The sequence below is a fragment of the Macaca nemestrina genome, chromosome 10 (assembly GCF_043159975.1).
Source record: "Macaca nemestrina isolate mMacNem1 chromosome 10, mMacNem.hap1, whole genome shotgun sequence".
Classification (NCBI taxonomy): domain Eukaryota; kingdom Metazoa; phylum Chordata; class Mammalia; order Primates; family Cercopithecidae; genus Macaca; species Macaca nemestrina.
In genome coordinates this window covers 33,041,051-33,060,443 of record NC_092134.1, presented here as the reverse complement: position 1 = coordinate 33,060,443, position 19,393 = coordinate 33,041,051, and the positions used below count along the sequence as shown (strand labels likewise).

At 39.3% G+C, this 19,393-nt stretch overlaps 1 protein-coding gene across 2 annotated transcripts in view; it reads right to left on the bottom strand.

The window, feature by feature from the left end:
* The window catches only part of BLTP3B (bridge-like lipid transfer protein family member 3B), a 117,589-nt gene that overhangs the window by 32,465 nt on the left and 65,731 nt on the right, over nt 1-19,393 (bottom strand). For both annotated transcript variants that reach the window (XM_011761807.3, XM_011761808.3), the window contains 2 exons: nt 18,865-18,983; nt 8,749-8,890 (listed from right to left, as the gene is read on the bottom strand). In XM_011761807.3, coding sequence (XP_011760109.1) covers nt 8,749-8,890; nt 18,865-18,983 — 261 coding nt within the window. The remainder of the gene's footprint in view (nt 1-8,748; nt 8,891-18,864; nt 18,984-19,393) is intronic.

The following is a 19,393-nucleotide window of genomic DNA, read 5'->3' as shown; positions in this document are numbered from 1 at the left end:
GTTGTGGGAAGTCAGGGACCCCGAACGGAGGGACCGGCTGGAGCCACAGCAGAGGAACATAAATTGTGAAGATTTCATGGACATTTATCACTTCCCTAATAACACTCTTATAGCCTGTCTTACTTTAATCTCTTAATCCTGTTATCTTCATAGTAAGCTGAGGATATATGTCACCTCAGGTCCACTGTGATGAATGCATTAACTGTATAAATTGATTGTAAAATGTGTGTTTGAATAATACGAAATCAGTGCACCTTGGAAAAAAAACAGAATAACAGTGATTTTCAAGGAAAAAGGGAAGACAACCATAAGGTCTGACTGCCTGCAGGGTTGGGCAGAATACAGCTATATTTTTCTTCTTGCAGAGAGCCTATAAACAGACATGCAAGTAGGGAAGATATCACTAAATTCTTCTCCTAGCAAGGAATATTAATAATTAAGACCCTGGGAAAGGAATTGCATTCCTGGGCGAAGGTCTATAAACGGCTGCCCTGGGAGTGTCTGTCTTATGCAGTTGAGATAACAACTGAAACACACCCTGGTCTCCTGCAGTACCCTCAGGCTTATCAGGGTGGGGAAAAAACTGCTCCCTGGTAAATTTGAGGTCAGATCAGTTCTCTGCTCTTGAACCCTGTTTTCTGTTGTTTAAGATGTTTATCAAGACAATGCGTGCACAGCTGAACATAGACCCTTATCAGGAGTTTTTTATTTTGACCTTTGCCCTGTGATCTTTGCTTTGCTCTTTGCCTTGTGATCTTTATTGGCCTCAGAAGCATGTGATCTTTGTTCTCCTTTCTGCCTTTTGAAGCATGTGATCTTTGTGACCTACTCCCTGTTCGTACACCCCCTCCCCTTTTGAAGTCCTTAATAAAAACCTGCTGGTTTTGTGGCTCAGGTGGGCATCACGGTCCTACTGCTATGTGACGTCACCCTGGCAGTCCAGCTGTAAAATTCCTCTCTTTGTACTCTTTCTCTTTATTTCTCAGATCGGCCAACACTTAGGGAAAATAGAAAGAACATACATTGAAATTTTGGGGGTGGATTCCCCCGATATTCACCAACCATCTGCTGCCTTCAAGAGACTCACCTAACAAATAAGGACTCACACAAACTTAAGGTAAAGGGGTGGAAAAAGACATTTCATGCAAATGGACATCAAAAGCAAGCAGGAGTAGCTATTCTTGTAACAGACAAACCTTAAAGCAACAGCAGTTAAAAAAGACAAAGAGGGACATTATACAATGATAAAAGGCCTTGTCCAACAGGACACTATCACAATCCTAACATATATGCATCTAACACTGGAATTCCCAAATTTACAAAACAATTACTAATAGGCCTAAGAAATGAGATAGATGGCAACACAATAATAGTGGGGGATTTCAATACTCAACTGACAGCACTAGACAGGTCATCAAGACAGAAAGTCAACAAAGAAACAATGGATTTCAACTATACTCTGACCGGGCACGGTGGCTCATGCCTGTAATCCCAGCACTTTGGGAGGCTGAGGCAGGCGGATCATGAGGTCAGGAAATCGAGACCATCCTGGCTAACACAGTGAAACCCCATCTCTACTTAAAAAAAAAATACAAAAACTTAGCCAGGCATAGTGGCGGGTGCCTGTAGTCCCAGCTACTCTGGAGGCTGAGGCAGGAGAATGGCGTGAACTCGGGAGGCAGAGTTTGCAGTGAGCCGAGATCATGCCACTGCACTCCAGCCTGGGCAACAAAGCAAGACTCCATCTCAAAAACAAAACAAAACTAAACTAAACTAAACTAAACTATACTCTGGAACAAATGGACTTAACAGATATTTACAGAACATTCCATCCAACAACTGCAGAATATACATTCTATTCAACAGACTTTCGCCAAGAGATAGGCCATATGATAGGCCACAAAAAGAGCCTCAATAAATTTAAGAAAGTTGAAATTATATCAAGCACTCTCTCAGATCACAATGGAATAAAAGTGGAAATCTACTTCAAAGGAACCTTCAAAACCATGCAAATACCTGGAAATTAAATAACCTGCTCCTGAATGATCACTGGGTCAAAAATGAAATCAAGATGAAAATTAAAAAATTCTTCAAATTGAACAATAGTGACACAACCTATCAAAACCTTTGGGACACAGCAAAGGTGGCGCTGAGAGGAAAGTTTATAGTTCTAAATGCCTACATTAAAAAGTCTGAAACAGCACAAACAGATAATCTAAGGTCACACCTTAAGGAACTAGAGAAACAAGAACAAACCAAACCCAAACCCAGCAGAAGAAAGGCAATGACCAAGATCAGAGCAGAACTAAATGAAATTGAAGCAAACAAAAACAATACAAAAGACAAACTAAACAAAAAGCTGGTTCTTTGAAAAGATAAATAAAATTGATAGACCACTGGCAAGATTAACCAAGAAGAGAGAAAATCCAAATAAGCTCAGTAAGAAACAAAATGGGAGATATTACAACTGACACCACAGAAATACAAAAGGTCATTCAACGCAACTATGAACACCTTTACGTGCACATACTAGGAAACCTAGAAGAGATGGAAGAATTCCTGGAAAAATACAACCCTCCTAGCTTATATCAGGGAGAATTAGATAGTCTGAACAGACCAATAACAAGCAGCCAAACTGAAATAATTTAAAAATTACCAACAAAAAAAAGTCCAGGACCAGATGGATTCACAGTAGAATTCTACCAGACATTCAAAGAATTGGTACCAATCCTACTGACACTATTCCACAAAGATAGAGAAAGAGGGAACCCTCCCTAAATCATTCTATGAAGCCAGTATTGCCCTAATACCAAAACCAGGAAAGGGCATAACCAAAAAAGAAAGCAGACCAATATGCTTGATGAACATTGATGCTAAAATCCTTAACAAAATACTAGCTTACCGAATCCAACAATATATCAAAAAGATAATCCACCATGATCAAGTGGGTTTCATACCAGGGATGCATACCAGAGATGGTTTAACATACGCAAGTCAATAAATGTGATACACCAAAGAAACAGTATTAAAAACAAAAATCACATGATCATTTCTATAGATGCAGAAAAAGCATTCGACAAAATCCAGCAATGCTTTATGATTAAAACTCTCAGTAAAAACAGCATACATGGGACATACCTCAACATAATAAAAGCCATCTCTGACAAACGCACAGCCAACGTAACACTAAATGGGGAAAAGTTGAAAGCATTCCCTCTGAGAACTGGAACAAGACAAGGATGCCAACTCTCACCACTCCTCTTCAACACAGTACTAGAAGTCCTGGGCAGACGAATCAGACAAGAGAAGGAAATAAAGGGCATCCAAATAGGTAAAGAGGAAGTCAGACTGTCACTGTTTGCTGATGATATGATTATTTACCTAAAAAACCCTACTAAAGACTCCTCCAGAAAGTTCCTAGAACTGATAAAAGAATTCAGCAAAGTTTCCAGATACAAAATTAATGTACACAAATCAGTGGCTCTTCTATACACCAACAATGATTAAGCTGAGAATCAAATCAAGAACTCAACCCCTTTACAACAGCGAAAAAAATAATAATAATAAAATTAAAAAATAGTTAGGAATATACCTAACCAAGGAGGTGAAAGACCTCTACAAGGAAAACTGCAAAACACTGCTGAAAGAAATCATAGATGACACAAACACATGGAAACACATCCCATGCTCATGGATGGGTGGAATCAATATTGGGAAAATGGCCATACTGCCAAAAGCAATCTACAAATTCAATGGAATTCCCATCCAAATACCACCATCATTCTTCACAGAACTGGAAAAAACAATTCAAAAATTTATATGGGGCCAAAAAAGAGCCCACATGGCCAAAGCAAGACTAAGAAAAAAGAACAAAACTGGAGGCATCATATTACCTGATTTCAAACTATACTATAAGGCCATAGTCACCAGAACAGCATGGTACTGGTATAAAAATAGGCACATAGAACAATGGAACAGAATAGAGAATCCAGAAGTAAACCCAAATACTTACAGCTAACTGTTCTTCAACAAGGCAAATAAAAACATAAAGTGGGGAAAGGCCACACTTTTCAACAAATGGTGCTGGGATAATTGGTTAGCCATATGTGGGAGAATGAAACTGGATCTTCATCTCTCACTTTATACAAAAATCAACTCAAGATGGATTAAGGACTTAAATCTAAGCCCTGAAACTATAAAAATTCTAGAAGACAACATTGGAAACACTCTTCTACACACTGGCTTACACAAGGATTTCATGACCAAGAACCTAAAAGGAAATGTAATAAAAAAACAAAGATAAATTGCTGAGACTTAATTAAAGAGCTCTGCACAGCAAAAGGAACAGTTAGTAGAGTAAACAGACAACCCACAAAGTGGGAAAAACTCTACACGATCTATATACATCTGACAATGGACTAATAACCAGAAGCTACAATGAACTCAAATCAACAAGAAAAAAACAAACAATCCCACCAAAAAGGGATTGATGGCTGAGACAATGAGTATATAGTTCTCAAAAGAACATATATAAGTGGCCAACAAACAGAAAAAAAAAATGCTCAACATCACTAATGATCAGGGAAATTCAAATCAAAACCACGATGTGATACCATTCTCACTGCAAGAAAAGCCATAATCAAAAAATAGTAGATGTTGGCACTGATGTGGTGAACAGAGAATACTTCTACACTGCTGGTGGGAATATAAACTAGTACAACCACTATGGAAAACAGTGTGGAGATTCCTTAAAGAGCTAAAAGTAGGCAGAGCGTGGTGGCTCATGTCTGTCATCTCAGCACTTTAGGAGGCCGAGGCAGGCGGATCACAAGATCAGGAGTTCAAAACCAGCCTGGCCAACACGGTGAAACCCCATCTCTAAAAATACAAAAATTAGCTGGGTGCAGTGGCGCTACTCAGGAGGCTGAGGGAAAATTGCTTGAACCCGGGAAGTAGAGGTTGCAGTGAGCCCAGATCACGCCGCTGCACTCCAGCCTGGGTGACAGAATAAGACTCCATCTCAAAAAAAAAAAAAAAAAAAAAAAGGCACTGAAAGTAAGACTACCATTTGATCCAGCAATCCCACTACTGGGTATCTGCCCAGAGGAAAAGAAGTCATTGTATGAAAAAGATACTTGCACACACGTTTATAGCAGCAAAATTCACAATTACAAAATGTGGAACCAACCCAAATGCCCAGCAATCAATGAGTGGATAAAGAAACTGTGGGGGGTGTGTGTGTGTGTGTGTATATAACAGAATACTACTCAGCCATAAAAAGGAATGAATTAATGGCATTTGCATCAACCTGGATGAGACTGGAGACTATTAGCCTAAGTAGTAATAGTAACTACTTTTAGTAGTTACTCAGGAATGAGTAACTCAGGAATGAAAAGCCAAACATCATATGTTCTTCCTCATAACTGGAAGCTAAGCTATGAGGATGCAAAAGCATAAGAATGATACAATGGACTTTGAGGACCTGGGGGAAGGGTTGGGAAGGGGGTGAGGGATAAAAGACTACAAACAAGGTATACTGCTCTGGTGATGGGTGCAGCAAAATCTTACAAATCACCACTAAACAACTTATTCATGTAACAAAACACCACCTGTTCCCCAATAACTTATGGAAATAAAAATTTTTTTTTTTTTTTTTTTTTTTGAGACGGAGTCTTGCTCTGCCGCCCAGGCTGGAGTGCAGTGGCCGGATCTCAGCTCACTGCAAGCTCCGCCTCCCGGGTTCACGCCATTCTCCTGCCTCAGCCTCCCAAGTAGTTGGGACTACAGGCGCCCGCCACCGCGCCCGGCTAGTTTTTTGCATTTTTTAGTAGAGACGGGGTTTCACCGGGTTAGCCAGGATGGTCTCGATCTCCTGACCTCGTGATCCGCCCGTCTCGGCCTCCCAAAGTGCTGGCATTACAGGCTTGAGCCACCGCGCCCGGCCAAAAAATTTTTTTAATAAAAATAATATAGAATAAAATTTTTAAAAATTACTTGTTCAATGACATATTTTATTTAAGAAAAACAATTATGGGGGCATGGCTGGAATACTATGATTATGCAATAACAGACAATGGCTGTGGTGAATACAGGGGCAAAGGGGAGCAGTGTAATACAGTGGGGAAAAAACAATGAATTCAGATTTACAAGACAATGCCTGAGTTTCAACTGTGCCATTTTATTCCCTATAAGATGCTGAGCAGATGTCTTCCTTCACCTATCTGAGTTTTCTCATCTGCTTAGGAAGGCAGCTGAGAGAAACAAATGAGAAATACACACAGATAAACAAAAACCCACAAAAGATTCTTGAAACATGAAGATAGGATTAGATGCCAGAAAGCTTTTTAATTTTTTAAAATTTATTTATTTGAGACAGAGTTTCGCTTTTGTTGCCCAGCCTGGAGTATAATGGCGTGATCCCAGCTCACCGCATCCTCCACCTCCCTGGTTCAAGCGATTTTCCTGCCTCAGCCTCCCAAGTAGCTGAGATTACAGGCATGTGCCACCATACCCAGCTAACTTGGTATTTTTAGTAGATGGGGTTTCACCAGGTTAGTCATGCTGATCTTGAACTCCTGACCTCAGGTGATCCACCTGCCTCAGCCTCCCAAAGTGCTGGAATTACAGGCATGAGCCACTGCACCTGGCCAATGCCAGAATTTTCACCCAAACTGGGAATAAAGCAATAAAATAGATAGATATCTTTGTAATTCCCAGGATGCCATCTTTTAATTTAGCAACAAAGGCAAAATCTATGGTATGAGGATCAGAAGTTCCTTTTGAAGCTAAAAACATACATTAATAGGGTAGGTGCAGTGGCTCATGCCTGTCATCCCAGTACTTTTGGAAGCCAAGGAGGTCAGATCACTTGAGGTCTAGAGCTCAAGACAAGCTTGGCCAACAAGGAGAAAAGAAATCTCGCCTCTACTAAAAAAAAATTACAAAAATCAGCAGATGTGGTAGTGCATGCCTGTAGTCCCAGCTACTCAGGAGGCTGAGGCAGGAGAATTGCTTGAACCCGGTATGTGGAGGTTGCAGTGAGCTGAGATCGCACCACTGCACTCCAGCATGGGCAACAGAGCAAGAATCTGTCTCAGAAAAAAAAATATATATATATAAATAAATCAATATTAAACAAATGGGCAAGTAGGTCTAAGTATTTTGGGAGTTCTACTTTTAAAGAAAGGACATAAAACTTGTTACGTCTCTGATAACAAAACCTATTTCACCTAAATACTTTCAACTATGATTTTCACCTAACACGATGAAAAAGTTATCACATAAAAGAGGGCAACATTTAGTTTAAGAATTCCGAGATGGGCCAGGTGCAGGGGCTCACATCTGTAATCCCAGCACTTTGGGAGGCTGATGTGGGCAGACCACTTGAGGCCAGGAGTTAGAGACCAGCCTGGCCAACATGACAAAACCCTATCTCTACCAAAAACACAAAAATTAGCTGGGAGTGCTGGCACGCATGTGTAGTCCCAGCTACTTGGAAGCCTGAGGCACAAGGACCATTTGGGCCCGGGAGGGCAGAGGTTCCAGTGACTCGAGATCATGCCACTGCACTCCAGCCTGGGCAACAGAGCAAGACGCTGTCTCCAAAAAAAAAAAAAAAAAAAAAGAATTCCTAGATGAACTGAGACGATAGCAGAGAGTTTTAATATTCAAAGAATACAAATATACAATCATTTTAATGTTAGGAAGCTAAAATGTACAATCATTTTAATGTTAGAAAGCCAAAGAAGCTTCTAAAAATAAAAACTCACGTAATTCAATATTTCTGAAAACTGTAAATGCCAAAAGTTGCCCAAAGTATACATGTGGGCATTTTAAAACAGTCAAAAAAAAAAAAAAAACTCTACAGCTAAAAGGACTTCAGTTACTTCTTCAATAATATATAAATGAAGTTACATAGATGAAATATAAATGGAGTTTTACAAATGACTTTATTCTACAAATAACCTAACTTTCACTGATTCTTTAATTTAACAAATAGCTATTAAGCACAAAGTAAGTTGAATATCTGGAATAAAATGAATCATAAATACCAGATGTGCTGGACATGGTGGCTCACACCTGTAATTCCAGCACTTTGGGAGTCCAAGGTGGACAGATTACTTGAGGTCAGGAGTTCAAGACCAGCCTGGCCAACATGGTGAAACTCTGTCTCTAGTAAAAACACAGAAAAAATTAGCTGGGCCTGGTGCTGCATGCCTGTAATCCCAGCTACTCAGGAGGCTGAGGCACGAGAATTGCTTGAACCCGGGAGGCCAAGGCTGCAGTGAGCCAAGATTGTGCCACTGCACTCCAGCTTGAGCGACAGAGCAAGACTCCATATTGGGGAAAAAAAAAATGAAAAAACCTCATGATTCCTGCCATCAAGGATTCTACAAGCTAGGGAGGGAAAAGGATACATGAACAAACAATAACAACATCTAAAACTGTTAGACTAGACTTATGTACGATACACAATAAGAATAAAGAACAATAGGGGCTGGGCATAGTGGCTCACACCTGTAATCCCAATACTTTGGGAGGCCAAGGCAGGAGTATGGCTTGAGCCCAGGAGTTTGAGACCAGCCTGGGTAACATAGTGAGATGCTCTCTCTCAAAAAAGGAATAGTATAATAAATAAGGAACAATAACAGTTTTATTTATTTTTCATATTTATAAAACTCAAAAATATTAACAAGAAAAAAACATCTTCTCAAATAATGGACAAATAATAATAAAAAACTCTCTTACTTGGAAAATCCTTTCCATCTGGATAGTAATATTCTGTGAATTCTATATAGACAGCTGACATTTCTTGTGGAAGATATAGGGATTTTTTATTGCAGCAAATCATGCTTTTGGGGGAAGAACGACATTGTTCCGCTGTAGAGACCTGAAAAGATAAATAAGTTTACTGAAATCACACTGAATAAAAACCTTTCCAAATAATTTATGCAACCCAGACAGTACTTTTAAAACTACTTACAAAACTTTGCTAACGGTTAATTTCCAGTGTAAACTTTATTATATATTTAACTTCACATGGAATTATTTTTAAACACCCATCAACTATTCAGAAAACTCTATAATCTTTTTGGATCCTTATCAATCACAAAATCAACATTGTACAATATTCCTTATAAACTTATTATTGTGAGCCTTAAAACAACAGATAGAAAAATAATGATAATGATATTCTATCAGATAATATAGATAAGTAAATGGCAGTCAGGACATAGATCCAAGTCCTCAAATCCAGAATGCTTCCCTGTACGCTGTTTAAAATAATTCTTTACCATAATTTCTCCATTACCATGAAAAATAATAGAGTTATATATAGTTTCAGCTTGAGATAATAAAAATTATGGGGACGAATAATGGTACTGGTTACACAATATGAATGTACTTAACGCCAATTATTATAAAACATATAGATATAGACATAGCCTTTTTTTTGTGTGTGTGTAAAGATGGGGTTTCACCATGTTGGCCAGGCTGGTCTCAAACTCCTGACCTCAAGCAATCCACCCACCTCAGTCTCCCAAAGTGCTGGGATTACAGCAGTGAGCCACTGCACCTGGCCAATATCATTAGGTTGTTGCAAAAGTAATTGCAGTTTTGCCATTACTTTCAATGGCAAATACCTAAATATGTGTGTGTGTGTGTATAAAATTATTATTGTAAATTCAGTTATACCTTACCACAATAAAAAATTAATTTAAAAATAATAGCTATAAACACTTCTGTCAAATAGTTTGATCGCTCAAATTCATTTTCCAAAAAGACTATGTTTTATACACAAATCAATAAATGTGATTCACCACAAACAGAACTAAAAACAAAAACCATACGATTATCTCAACAGGCAAAGAAAATGCTTTTGATAAAATCCAACGTCCTTCACAATAAAAACCCTCAACAAACTATGAATCAAAGAAACATATCTCAAAACAGTAAGAGTAATCTATGACAAACTCACAGCTAACATCATTCTGAAGGGGCAAAAGCTGAAAGCATTTCCCTTAAGGAATGGAACAAGACAAGGATGCCCCCTCTCACCACCCCTATTCAAAATAGTACTGGAAGTTCTAGCTAGAGCAATCAGGCAAGAGAAAGAAAGAAAAGGCATCCAAATACAAAGAGAAGTCAAATTATCTCTCTTTACTGACAATATGATTCTGTACCTAGAAAATGCTAAACTCCATGAAGACTCCCAGGACTGATAAGCAACTTCAATAAAGCTTCAGGACACAAAATCAATGTAAGTATTTACACATACCAATAACATTCAAGCTGAAAGCCAAACAACAACAACAACAAAAATCCTAGGAATATATCTAACCAAAAGGTAAAAGATCTCTACAAGAACTGGCCAGGCATGATGACTCACACCTGTAATCCCAGCAATGTAAGAGGCTGAGACTGGCAGATTACTTGAGGCCAGGAGTTCAAGACCAGCCTTGCCAACATGGCGAAACCCCATCCCTACCCAAAATACTAAAATCAGCTGGGCATGGTGGCACACGCCTGTAATGCCAGCTACTAGGGAGGCTGAGGCATAAAAATCACTTGAACTCGGGAGACGGAGGTTGTAGTGAGCTGAGATCGCACCACTGTATTCCAGCCTAGGCAACAGAAGAAGACTCTGCTTCAAAAAAAAAAAAAAAAAAAAAAAAAAAAGACCATACTGCTGAAAACAATCTACAGATTCAATGTCATTCCTATCAAACTACAAACATCATTTTGTACAAAATTAGAAAAAAAATTTAAAATATTTAAAAATTCATATGGAAGCCAAAAAAGAGCCTGAACAGCCAAAGCAACTCTAAGAAAAAAGAACAAACCTGGAGACATTACATTAACTATACTATAAGGAACCAAAATGGCATGGTACTGATACAAAAACAGAGACACAGATCAATGGAACAGAATAGAGAACCCAGAAATAAAACTGCACACCTATAACTATCTGATCTTTGACAAATTGGACAATAATAAGCAATGGGGAAAGGACACCCTATTCAATGAATGGTGCTAGGATGACTGGCTACTCATATTTAGAAGAATGAAACTGGACCCCTACACCTTCTACTATATACAAAAATTAACTCAAGATAGATCAAATATTTAAATATAAGAGGTCAAACTATAAAAGTCCTAGAAGAAAAGCTAGGAAATACCATTCTGGACACAGGCTTTAGCAAAGAATTTATGGCTAAGACCTCAATGGCGATCACAACAAAAACAAAAATAGTCAAGTGAGACCTCATTAGAGAGCTTCTATACAGCAAAATAAACTATCAACAGAGTCAACAGACATCCTACAGAATGGGAGAAAATATTCACAAATTATTCATCTGACTAAGGTCTAATATCCAGAATCTATAAGGAACTTGAACAAAAGTCAACAAGCAAAAACCAAACACCATTAAAAAGTGGGCAAAGGACATGAACACACACTTCTGAAAAGACGTATGTACAATCAACAAGCATACGAAACAATGCTCAACATACCAATCATCACTAATCATCAGACAAATGTAAATCAAAACCACAGTGAGATACCATCTCAGATACATCAGCCAGAATACCTATTATTAAAAAGTCAAAATACAGATGCTGGTGAGGCTGCAGTACTGCATGTTCTGACTTATAAGTGAGAGCTAAATGTTGGGTACACATGGAGACAAAAAAGGAAACAACAGACAGTGGACCCCAAAAGGAGGAAGGGAGGAAGGGGAATAAGGGCTGAAAACCTACCTGTTGGGTACTATGCTGACCACCTGGATGATGGGATCAATCACACCCTGAACTTCAGCATCACGCAATATAAAAATATAACAAACCTGCACGTGTACCCTGAGTTTACAATAAAAGTTGAAATTTTTTTTAAAAACTATTAGTTTTAAGGCTCTAGTTACATTTTTTTCACCCCCCAAAACCAGCTAATTACATCAAAAATTTTTATATTAATATTCACAAAGTTCAACCAATAAAGTTTTATCAGTTTATTTGTATTAATTTAGCAGACCCAGGGATGTATGTTCTTTTTTCCATTCATCATTCAATAGATGTATATATGTCTCACATGAAGTAGAATAATTTTTCAATGGTTTACTTATATAAACTGCCTAACCAATCTTTTTTTTTTTTTGAGATACAACCTCACTCTGTCATCCAGACTGGAGTGCAGTGACACAATCTCGGCCCACTGCAACTTCTGCCTCCTGGATTGAAGCGATTCTCGTGCCTCAGCCTCCTGAGTAGCTGGGACTACAGGCGTGTACCATCACTCCCAGCTAATTTTTGTATTTTTACTAGAGAGGGGGTTTTGCTATGTCGGCCAGGCTGGTCTCCAACTCTGCCCGCTTTGGCCTCCCAAATGGCTGGGATTACAGGCATGAGCCAACGCGCCCAAATTGATTAATCAATCATTTTAATTTGTATAGTCTTTACAAATTCAAGTCAGTTCCTTATAGTATCTAATTAAAAAGCTTTTCTCTGCATATATGGAAACAAATTCTTTTCAATTCAAAGTGTCAACTTATTTTAACAACAGCTTCTTTTTTCCTTTAGTAGTTAAAAACCTATTCAAATTGGGACAAACATACTATCTTATGTTCTTCTACTTATTTTTATTTTGCGTTTAGTGTGGTTGTGTATATACATATGTGGGGTTTCTTACTGTATTTCACTTGCAACCATGTGGGATTATAAGTGATTCCTCTTTCTCATTTCCACATAAATTTATTTAAATCCTAAAATTTACAGTCTTTTAAAAAGCTGAAGTATATGGTCATGCACCATATAATGACATTTCTGCCAATGACAGGCCACTTATAAGATGCGGATCCCATAAGATTATAACAGAACTTTTATACTGCATTTTTACTGTATATTATCTTTTTTTTTTTTTTTGAGATGGAGTCTCCCACTGTCACCCAGGCTGGAGTGCAATGGTGCGGTCTCGGCTCACTGCAAGCTCCACCTCCCGGGTTCACGCCATTCTCTTGCCTCAGCCTCCCGAGTAGCTGGGACTACAGGTGCCCACCACCACGCCCGGCTAATTTTTTGTATTTTTAGTAGACATGGGGTTTCACCACCGTATTAGCCAGGATGGTCTCGATCTCCTGACCTCATGATCCGCCCGCCTAGGCCTCCCAAAGTGTTCGGATTACAGGCGTGAGCCACCGCACCTGGCCTTTACTGTATATTTTCTATGTTTGGTAAGGTTTAAATATACAAATACCATTGTGTTATAACTGCTACAGTATTCAATACAGTAACATGATATACAGCCTAGGAGGAATAGGATATACTATATAGCCTAGGAGTGTAAGTAGGCTACATACCATCTAAGCACAGTTTATGATGTTAAGCAACACATGATTGTATATCAAATGTAAAGAATATAGTAACTGCACAATGAGAAAATAACTGTTAAATCAGAGTTTCTAAACATTGGCACTTCTGACATTTTAAGTTAGATAATTCTTCATTGTGGGGAACTGATCAGCACATTGTAGGATATTTGGCAGCATCACTGGTCTTTATTCACTAGAGGTCAGCAGCATGTCCAGTTGTGACAAACAAAACTATCTTCAGATATTGCCAAATTCCAGAGGGGAATCATTGAGTTAAATAAAATCTTTTCACATAAAACTAAGTCTCAAAGCCATAGACGTATCAAAATTAACCAGAACAATTTATAAATGATAAAACAAATCTAGAAATCTTTTATTTTTTAAGAATAGGTCATATATTCTTATCGTGTTGGTCTCAAACATCTCAATTAGACCATGTTAGGTGATTATAAGCTGAGTAAGATTGTTAGTATAAATAGGACAGAGTTCTTAGCTATAGAATTATATTCACAGTATAGCCAACACAGTATATACAGTATACTGTAGTTCTGTAAAGCAAAAAAGGCATTTTAGATCCTTCCGCAGAGACTATTGTATAATAACGAAATTGGTATCCCTCTGATCCTGCTCCTGGGAAGCAACTAGGAACTGGAATTTCCTACCTATGGCGGGCCCCTGATAGTTTGGATACTGTCCCCTCTAAATCTCATGTTCAATTGTAATCCCCAGTACTAGAGGTAGAGCCTGGTGGGAGGTGTTTGAGTCATGGGGGCAGATACCTCATGGCGTGGTGATGTGCTCACAATAGTGAGTTAGCATGAAGTCTAGTTGATTAAAAATATGTGGCACCTCTCAGTGCCACTCTCTCTCTGTCTTGCTCCTGCTCTTGATATGTGACGTGCCTGCTCCTGCTTTACCTTCCACCAGGTGTAAAAGTTCCCTGAGGCCTCCTCCCCAGAAGCTGAGCAGATGCCCACATCATGCTTCCAATACAGCCTGCAGAACCATAAGTCAATTAAGCTTCTTTTCTTTATAAATTATCCAGTCTCAGGTACTTCTTTATAACAACACAAGAACAGCCTAACACAGCCCCTGACACCACAGCTGATAGTTTATAATAAAACGATGCAGGGTGGAGCTGGCCATACTTGATAGCCTAGTTGCATTTACACGGTGGGAGCTTTGGGTAATCTGATTACTAATTCACCTAGAGATTGAGTAAAACCTCATGAGCAATACTTCATGCATATTGTTAAATATCCATCCATCCACATATTTACACATCTATGCATAGGGTTCCACATTCTTAGAAAGCTAACAAGTCCTGAGGAAAAGTTTCACATTTCAAGTGCTCCAAGACTCTGTCTTATTATTATTACATCAGTGTACTGTGGAGGTGATATGGTTTGGCTGTGTCCCCACCCAAATCTCATGATTGTAACTCCCACAGTTCCCACATGTTGTGTGAGGAACCTGGTGGGAGGTGACTCAATTATGGGGGCGAGTCTTTCCTGCACTGTTCTTGTGGTAGTGAATGAGTCTCACAAGATCTGATGGTTTTAAAAATGGGAGTTTCCCTGCACAAGCTCTCTCTTTGCCTGCTGCCATCCACATAAGACATGACTTGCTCCTCCTTGCTTTCCGTCACCATGGTTGTGAGACTTCCCCAGCCATGTGGAACTGTAAGTCTATTAAACTTTTTTCCTGTATAAATTGCCCAGTCTTGGGTATGTCTATATCAGCAGTGCGAAAACAGACTAATACAGCAAATTGGTACTAGTAGAGTGAGGCACTGCTGAAAAGATACCTGAATGTGGAAGTGACTTTGGAACTGGATAACAGGCAGAGGGTGGAACAGTTTGGAGGGGTCAGATGACAAGACAATATGGGAAAGTTTGGAACTTCCTAGAGACTTGTTGAATGGCTTTGACAAAAATGCTGAAAGTGATATGAACAGTAAGGTCCAGGCTGAGGTGGTCTCAGATGGAGATGAGGAACTTGTTCGGAACTGGAAGAAAGGTGACTCTTGTTATGTTTTAGCAAAGAGACTGGCAGCATTTTGCCCCTGCCCTAGAGATTTGTGGAACTCTGAACTTGAGAGAGATGATTTAGGATATCTGGTGGAAGAAATTTCTAAGCAGCAACGCATTCTAGGGTGACTTGGGTGCTCTTAAAGGCATTTAGTTTTATAAGGGAAGGAAAGTATAAAAGTTCAAAAAATTTGCAGCCTGACAATGGTATAGAAAACCCCATTTTCTGAGGAAGAATTCAAGCCAGCTATAGAAATTTGCATAAGAGCCTAATGTCAACCCCAAGACAATGGGGAAAATGTCTCCAGGGCATGTCAGAGGTCTTCATGGCAGCCCCTTCCATTACAGACCCAGAGGCCTAGAAGGAAAAAGTGGTTTTGTGGGCCAGGCCCAGGCTCCCTGTGCTGTGTGCAGCCTAGGGATTTGGTGCCCTGCATCCCAGCTGCTCCAGCCATGGCTGAAAGGGGCCAAAACAAAGCTTGGGCCGTTGCTTCAGAGGGTACAAGTCCCAAGCGTTGGCAGCTTCCATATGGTGCTGAGCCTGCTGGTGCACAGAAGTCAAGAATTGGGGTTTGGGAACCTCCACCTAGATTTCAGTGGATGTATGGAAATGCCTGGATGCCCAGGCAGAAGTGTGCTGCAAGGGTAGGGCCCTCATGGAGAACCTCTGCTAGGGCAGTGTGGAAGGGAAATGTGGGGTCAAAGCCCAAGTCCCCACTGGGGTACCTACCACCTAGTGGAGCTGTGAGAAGAGGGCCATCATCCTCCTGACCCCAGAAGGGTAGATCCACTGACAGCCTGCACCATGTGCCTGGAAAAGGTGCCAACAGACACTCAATACCAGCCCGTGAAAGCAGCCAAGAGGAAGGCTGTACCCTGCAAAGTCACAGGGGCAGAACTGCCCAAGACCATGGAACCCACCTCTTAAAATCAGCATGACATGCATGTGAGACATGGAGTCAAAGGAAATCATTTTGGAGCTTTCAGATTTGACTGTCCTGCTGGATTTTGGACTTGAATGGATCCTGTAGCCCCTCTGCTTGGCCAACTTCTCTCATTTGGAATGGTTGTATTTACCCAATGCCTTGTACCCCTATCGTATCTAGGAAGTAACTAAATTGCTTTGATTTTATAGGCTCATAGGCAGAAGGGACTTGTCTTGTCTCAGATGGGACACTGGACTGTGGACTTCTGAGTTAATGGTGAAATGAGTTAAAACTCTGGGGGACAGTTAAGAATGCATGATTGGTTTAGAAATGTGAGGACATAAGATTTGGGAGGGGCCAGGGCAGAAAGATATGGTTTGGCTGTGTCCCCACTCAAATTTCACCTTGAATTGTAACTCCCACTATTCCAACATGTTGTAAGATGAAGCAGGTGGGAGGCGATTGAATTATGGGGGTAGGTCTTTCCTGCGCTGTTCTTGTGGTAGTGAATGAGTCTCACAAGATCTGATGGTTTTAAAAATGGGAGTTTCCCTGCACAAGCTCTCTCTTTGCCTGCTGCCATCCATGTAAGATGTGATTTGCTCCTCCTTGCCTTCTGCCATGATTGTGAGGCTTCCCCAGCCATGTGGAACTGTATGTCCAGTAAACCTCTTTCTTTTGTAAATTGCCCAGTCTTGGGTATGTCTTTATCAGAAGCATGAAAACGGACTAATACAGAGGAGAAAAAAAGACTCTGCCTTACGCTTCTCTTCCTATGGCTGGTTCTAATTTGTAAAATGTGACTACAATGGATATGACTTTAATATATTTCAGTGGTTCTGTGAGTCTTTCTAGTGAATTATTGAACCAGAGGGTAGTTTTTGGAAACTCCCAAAGTTGTAGTTGGTGTCTGCAGCCTTTGTTTTTGTTCTTCCAATTTTTGCTTTAGGTTCTTGGGGTACATGTGCAGATTTGTTATACAGATAAACTGTGTGTCATTGGGGTTTGGTGTATACATAATTTCACAACCCAAGTAGTCAGCATAGTACCCGTTAAGTAGTTTTTCAATCCTCACCCTCCCCCGACCCTCCACCCTCAAGACCCCATGTCTACTGTTTCCCTCTTTGTGTCCATGTACACTCAATGTGTAGCTCCCACTTAAAAGTGAGGATATGCAATATTTGGTTTTCTTTTCCTGCATTAATCCACTTGGGATAATGGCCTCCAGCTGCATCCATGTTGCTACAAAGAACGTGACTGCATTCTTTTCATGGCTGCATAGTATTCTGCAGTGTATATGTACCACAGTTTCTTTACCCACTGCACTGAGGATGGGCATCTAGGTTGATTCTATGTCTTTGCTATTGTGAATAGTGCTGCCATGAACATATAACTGCACGTATCTTTGGTAGAAAAATTTATATTCCTCTGGGTATATACCCAGTAATGTGATTGCTGGGTCAACTGGTAGTTCTTTTTTAAATTCTTTGAGAAAACTCCAAACTGCTTTCCACAATAGCTGAACTATTTTACCTTCCCACCAATAGTGAATAAGCATTCCCTTTTCTCCACAACCTCACCAACATCTATTTTTTGTGACTTTTTAAGTTATTAAAAAGTCATTCTGAGTGGTGTGAGATGGTATTTCACTGTGGCTTTGATTTGCATTTCTCAGCTGATTAGTGATGTTGAGCATTGTTTCATATGCTTGTTGGCTACACATATGTCTTCTTTTCAGAAGTGTGTGTTCATGTCCTTTGCCCACTTTTTAATGATGTTTGGTTTTTGCTTGTCGATTCAATTTCCTCATAGGTTCTGGATATTAGACTTTTGTCAGATGAAAAATTTGTGAATATTTTCTCCCATTCTGTAGGATGTCTGTTGACTCTGTTGATAGTTTATTTTGCTGTATAGAAACTCTTTAATGAGGTCTCACTTGTCTGTTTTTGTTTTTGTTGTAATTACTTTTGAAGTCTTCCTCATGAGATCTTGGCTGAGGCCAATGTCTAGAATTCTATTTCCTCAGTTGTCTTCTAGGGTTTCTGTAGTGCTGGGCTTTACATTTAAGTCTTTCATTTCATCTTGAGTTAATTTTGTGCGTGGTGAAAGGACAGGGTCTAATTTCAGTCTTCTGCATATGGCCAGCCAGTTATCCCAGCAACATTATTAAATAGGAAATCATTTCCCCACTGCTTGTTATTGTCGACTTTGTCGAAGACCAGATGCTTGTAGGTGTGCAGCTTTATTTCTAGGTTCTCTAATCTGTTCCATTGGTCTATGCATCCATGTGTTTTTGTATGAGAACATGCTGTTTTGTGTTGGAAGCATTTAGGCAAACTTAAGGGCTGTGCCTATAAAGTTAGTTTGGCTAACTCTGAGTAACCATATGATCAGAAATTAATAAACTGATATTTTCTATGCCATCTAATATGGCCATTTCATAAACCTTGTAAAGGTGCTTTAAATAAAATGATAGCATTTATTTGAGTTGCTAAGATGAGATACTAAAGTGTTTATGAGAAGATTTAACTGTAAAAGAAAACATACCTGGTATATATTGAAATCTGCAAGTCTAACCACAACAGAACTAGACATTAGCTTAGCTTTTGATTGTTGAGATAATACTGAAGGTGTTCTGCATGTCCCTTTCAGAGGGTAGTCCTTCTCTGTTGGAAACAAAAACACCATTCAATTTGTTGCAAAATTATTTTTAAAAGTCACTCTTTTATTATTAAGGCAGGTACTAGAAATTCATGTGAATACTAACTTCTCAAACAAGATAATATTTGTGGACATACTTTATAAATTACAAAGTAATACAAGATATAAGTTATTGTGATTATTATTCTTTTAAGAAGAATCACACATGTCACATTTAAGTTACTCTTCTACAGAAACTTTGGAATGGGATTCTTGTTAAAAATGAGACATTTATATAGAAGGAGAAAGGGGAGGGGATGGGGGAGGGGAGGGCAGGGACAGACAACAGGTAATTAGTGAATACAAAGGTACACCTAGATAGGAGAAGTAAATTCTAGCATTTATAGGGTGACTATAATTAATAATAATTTATTTT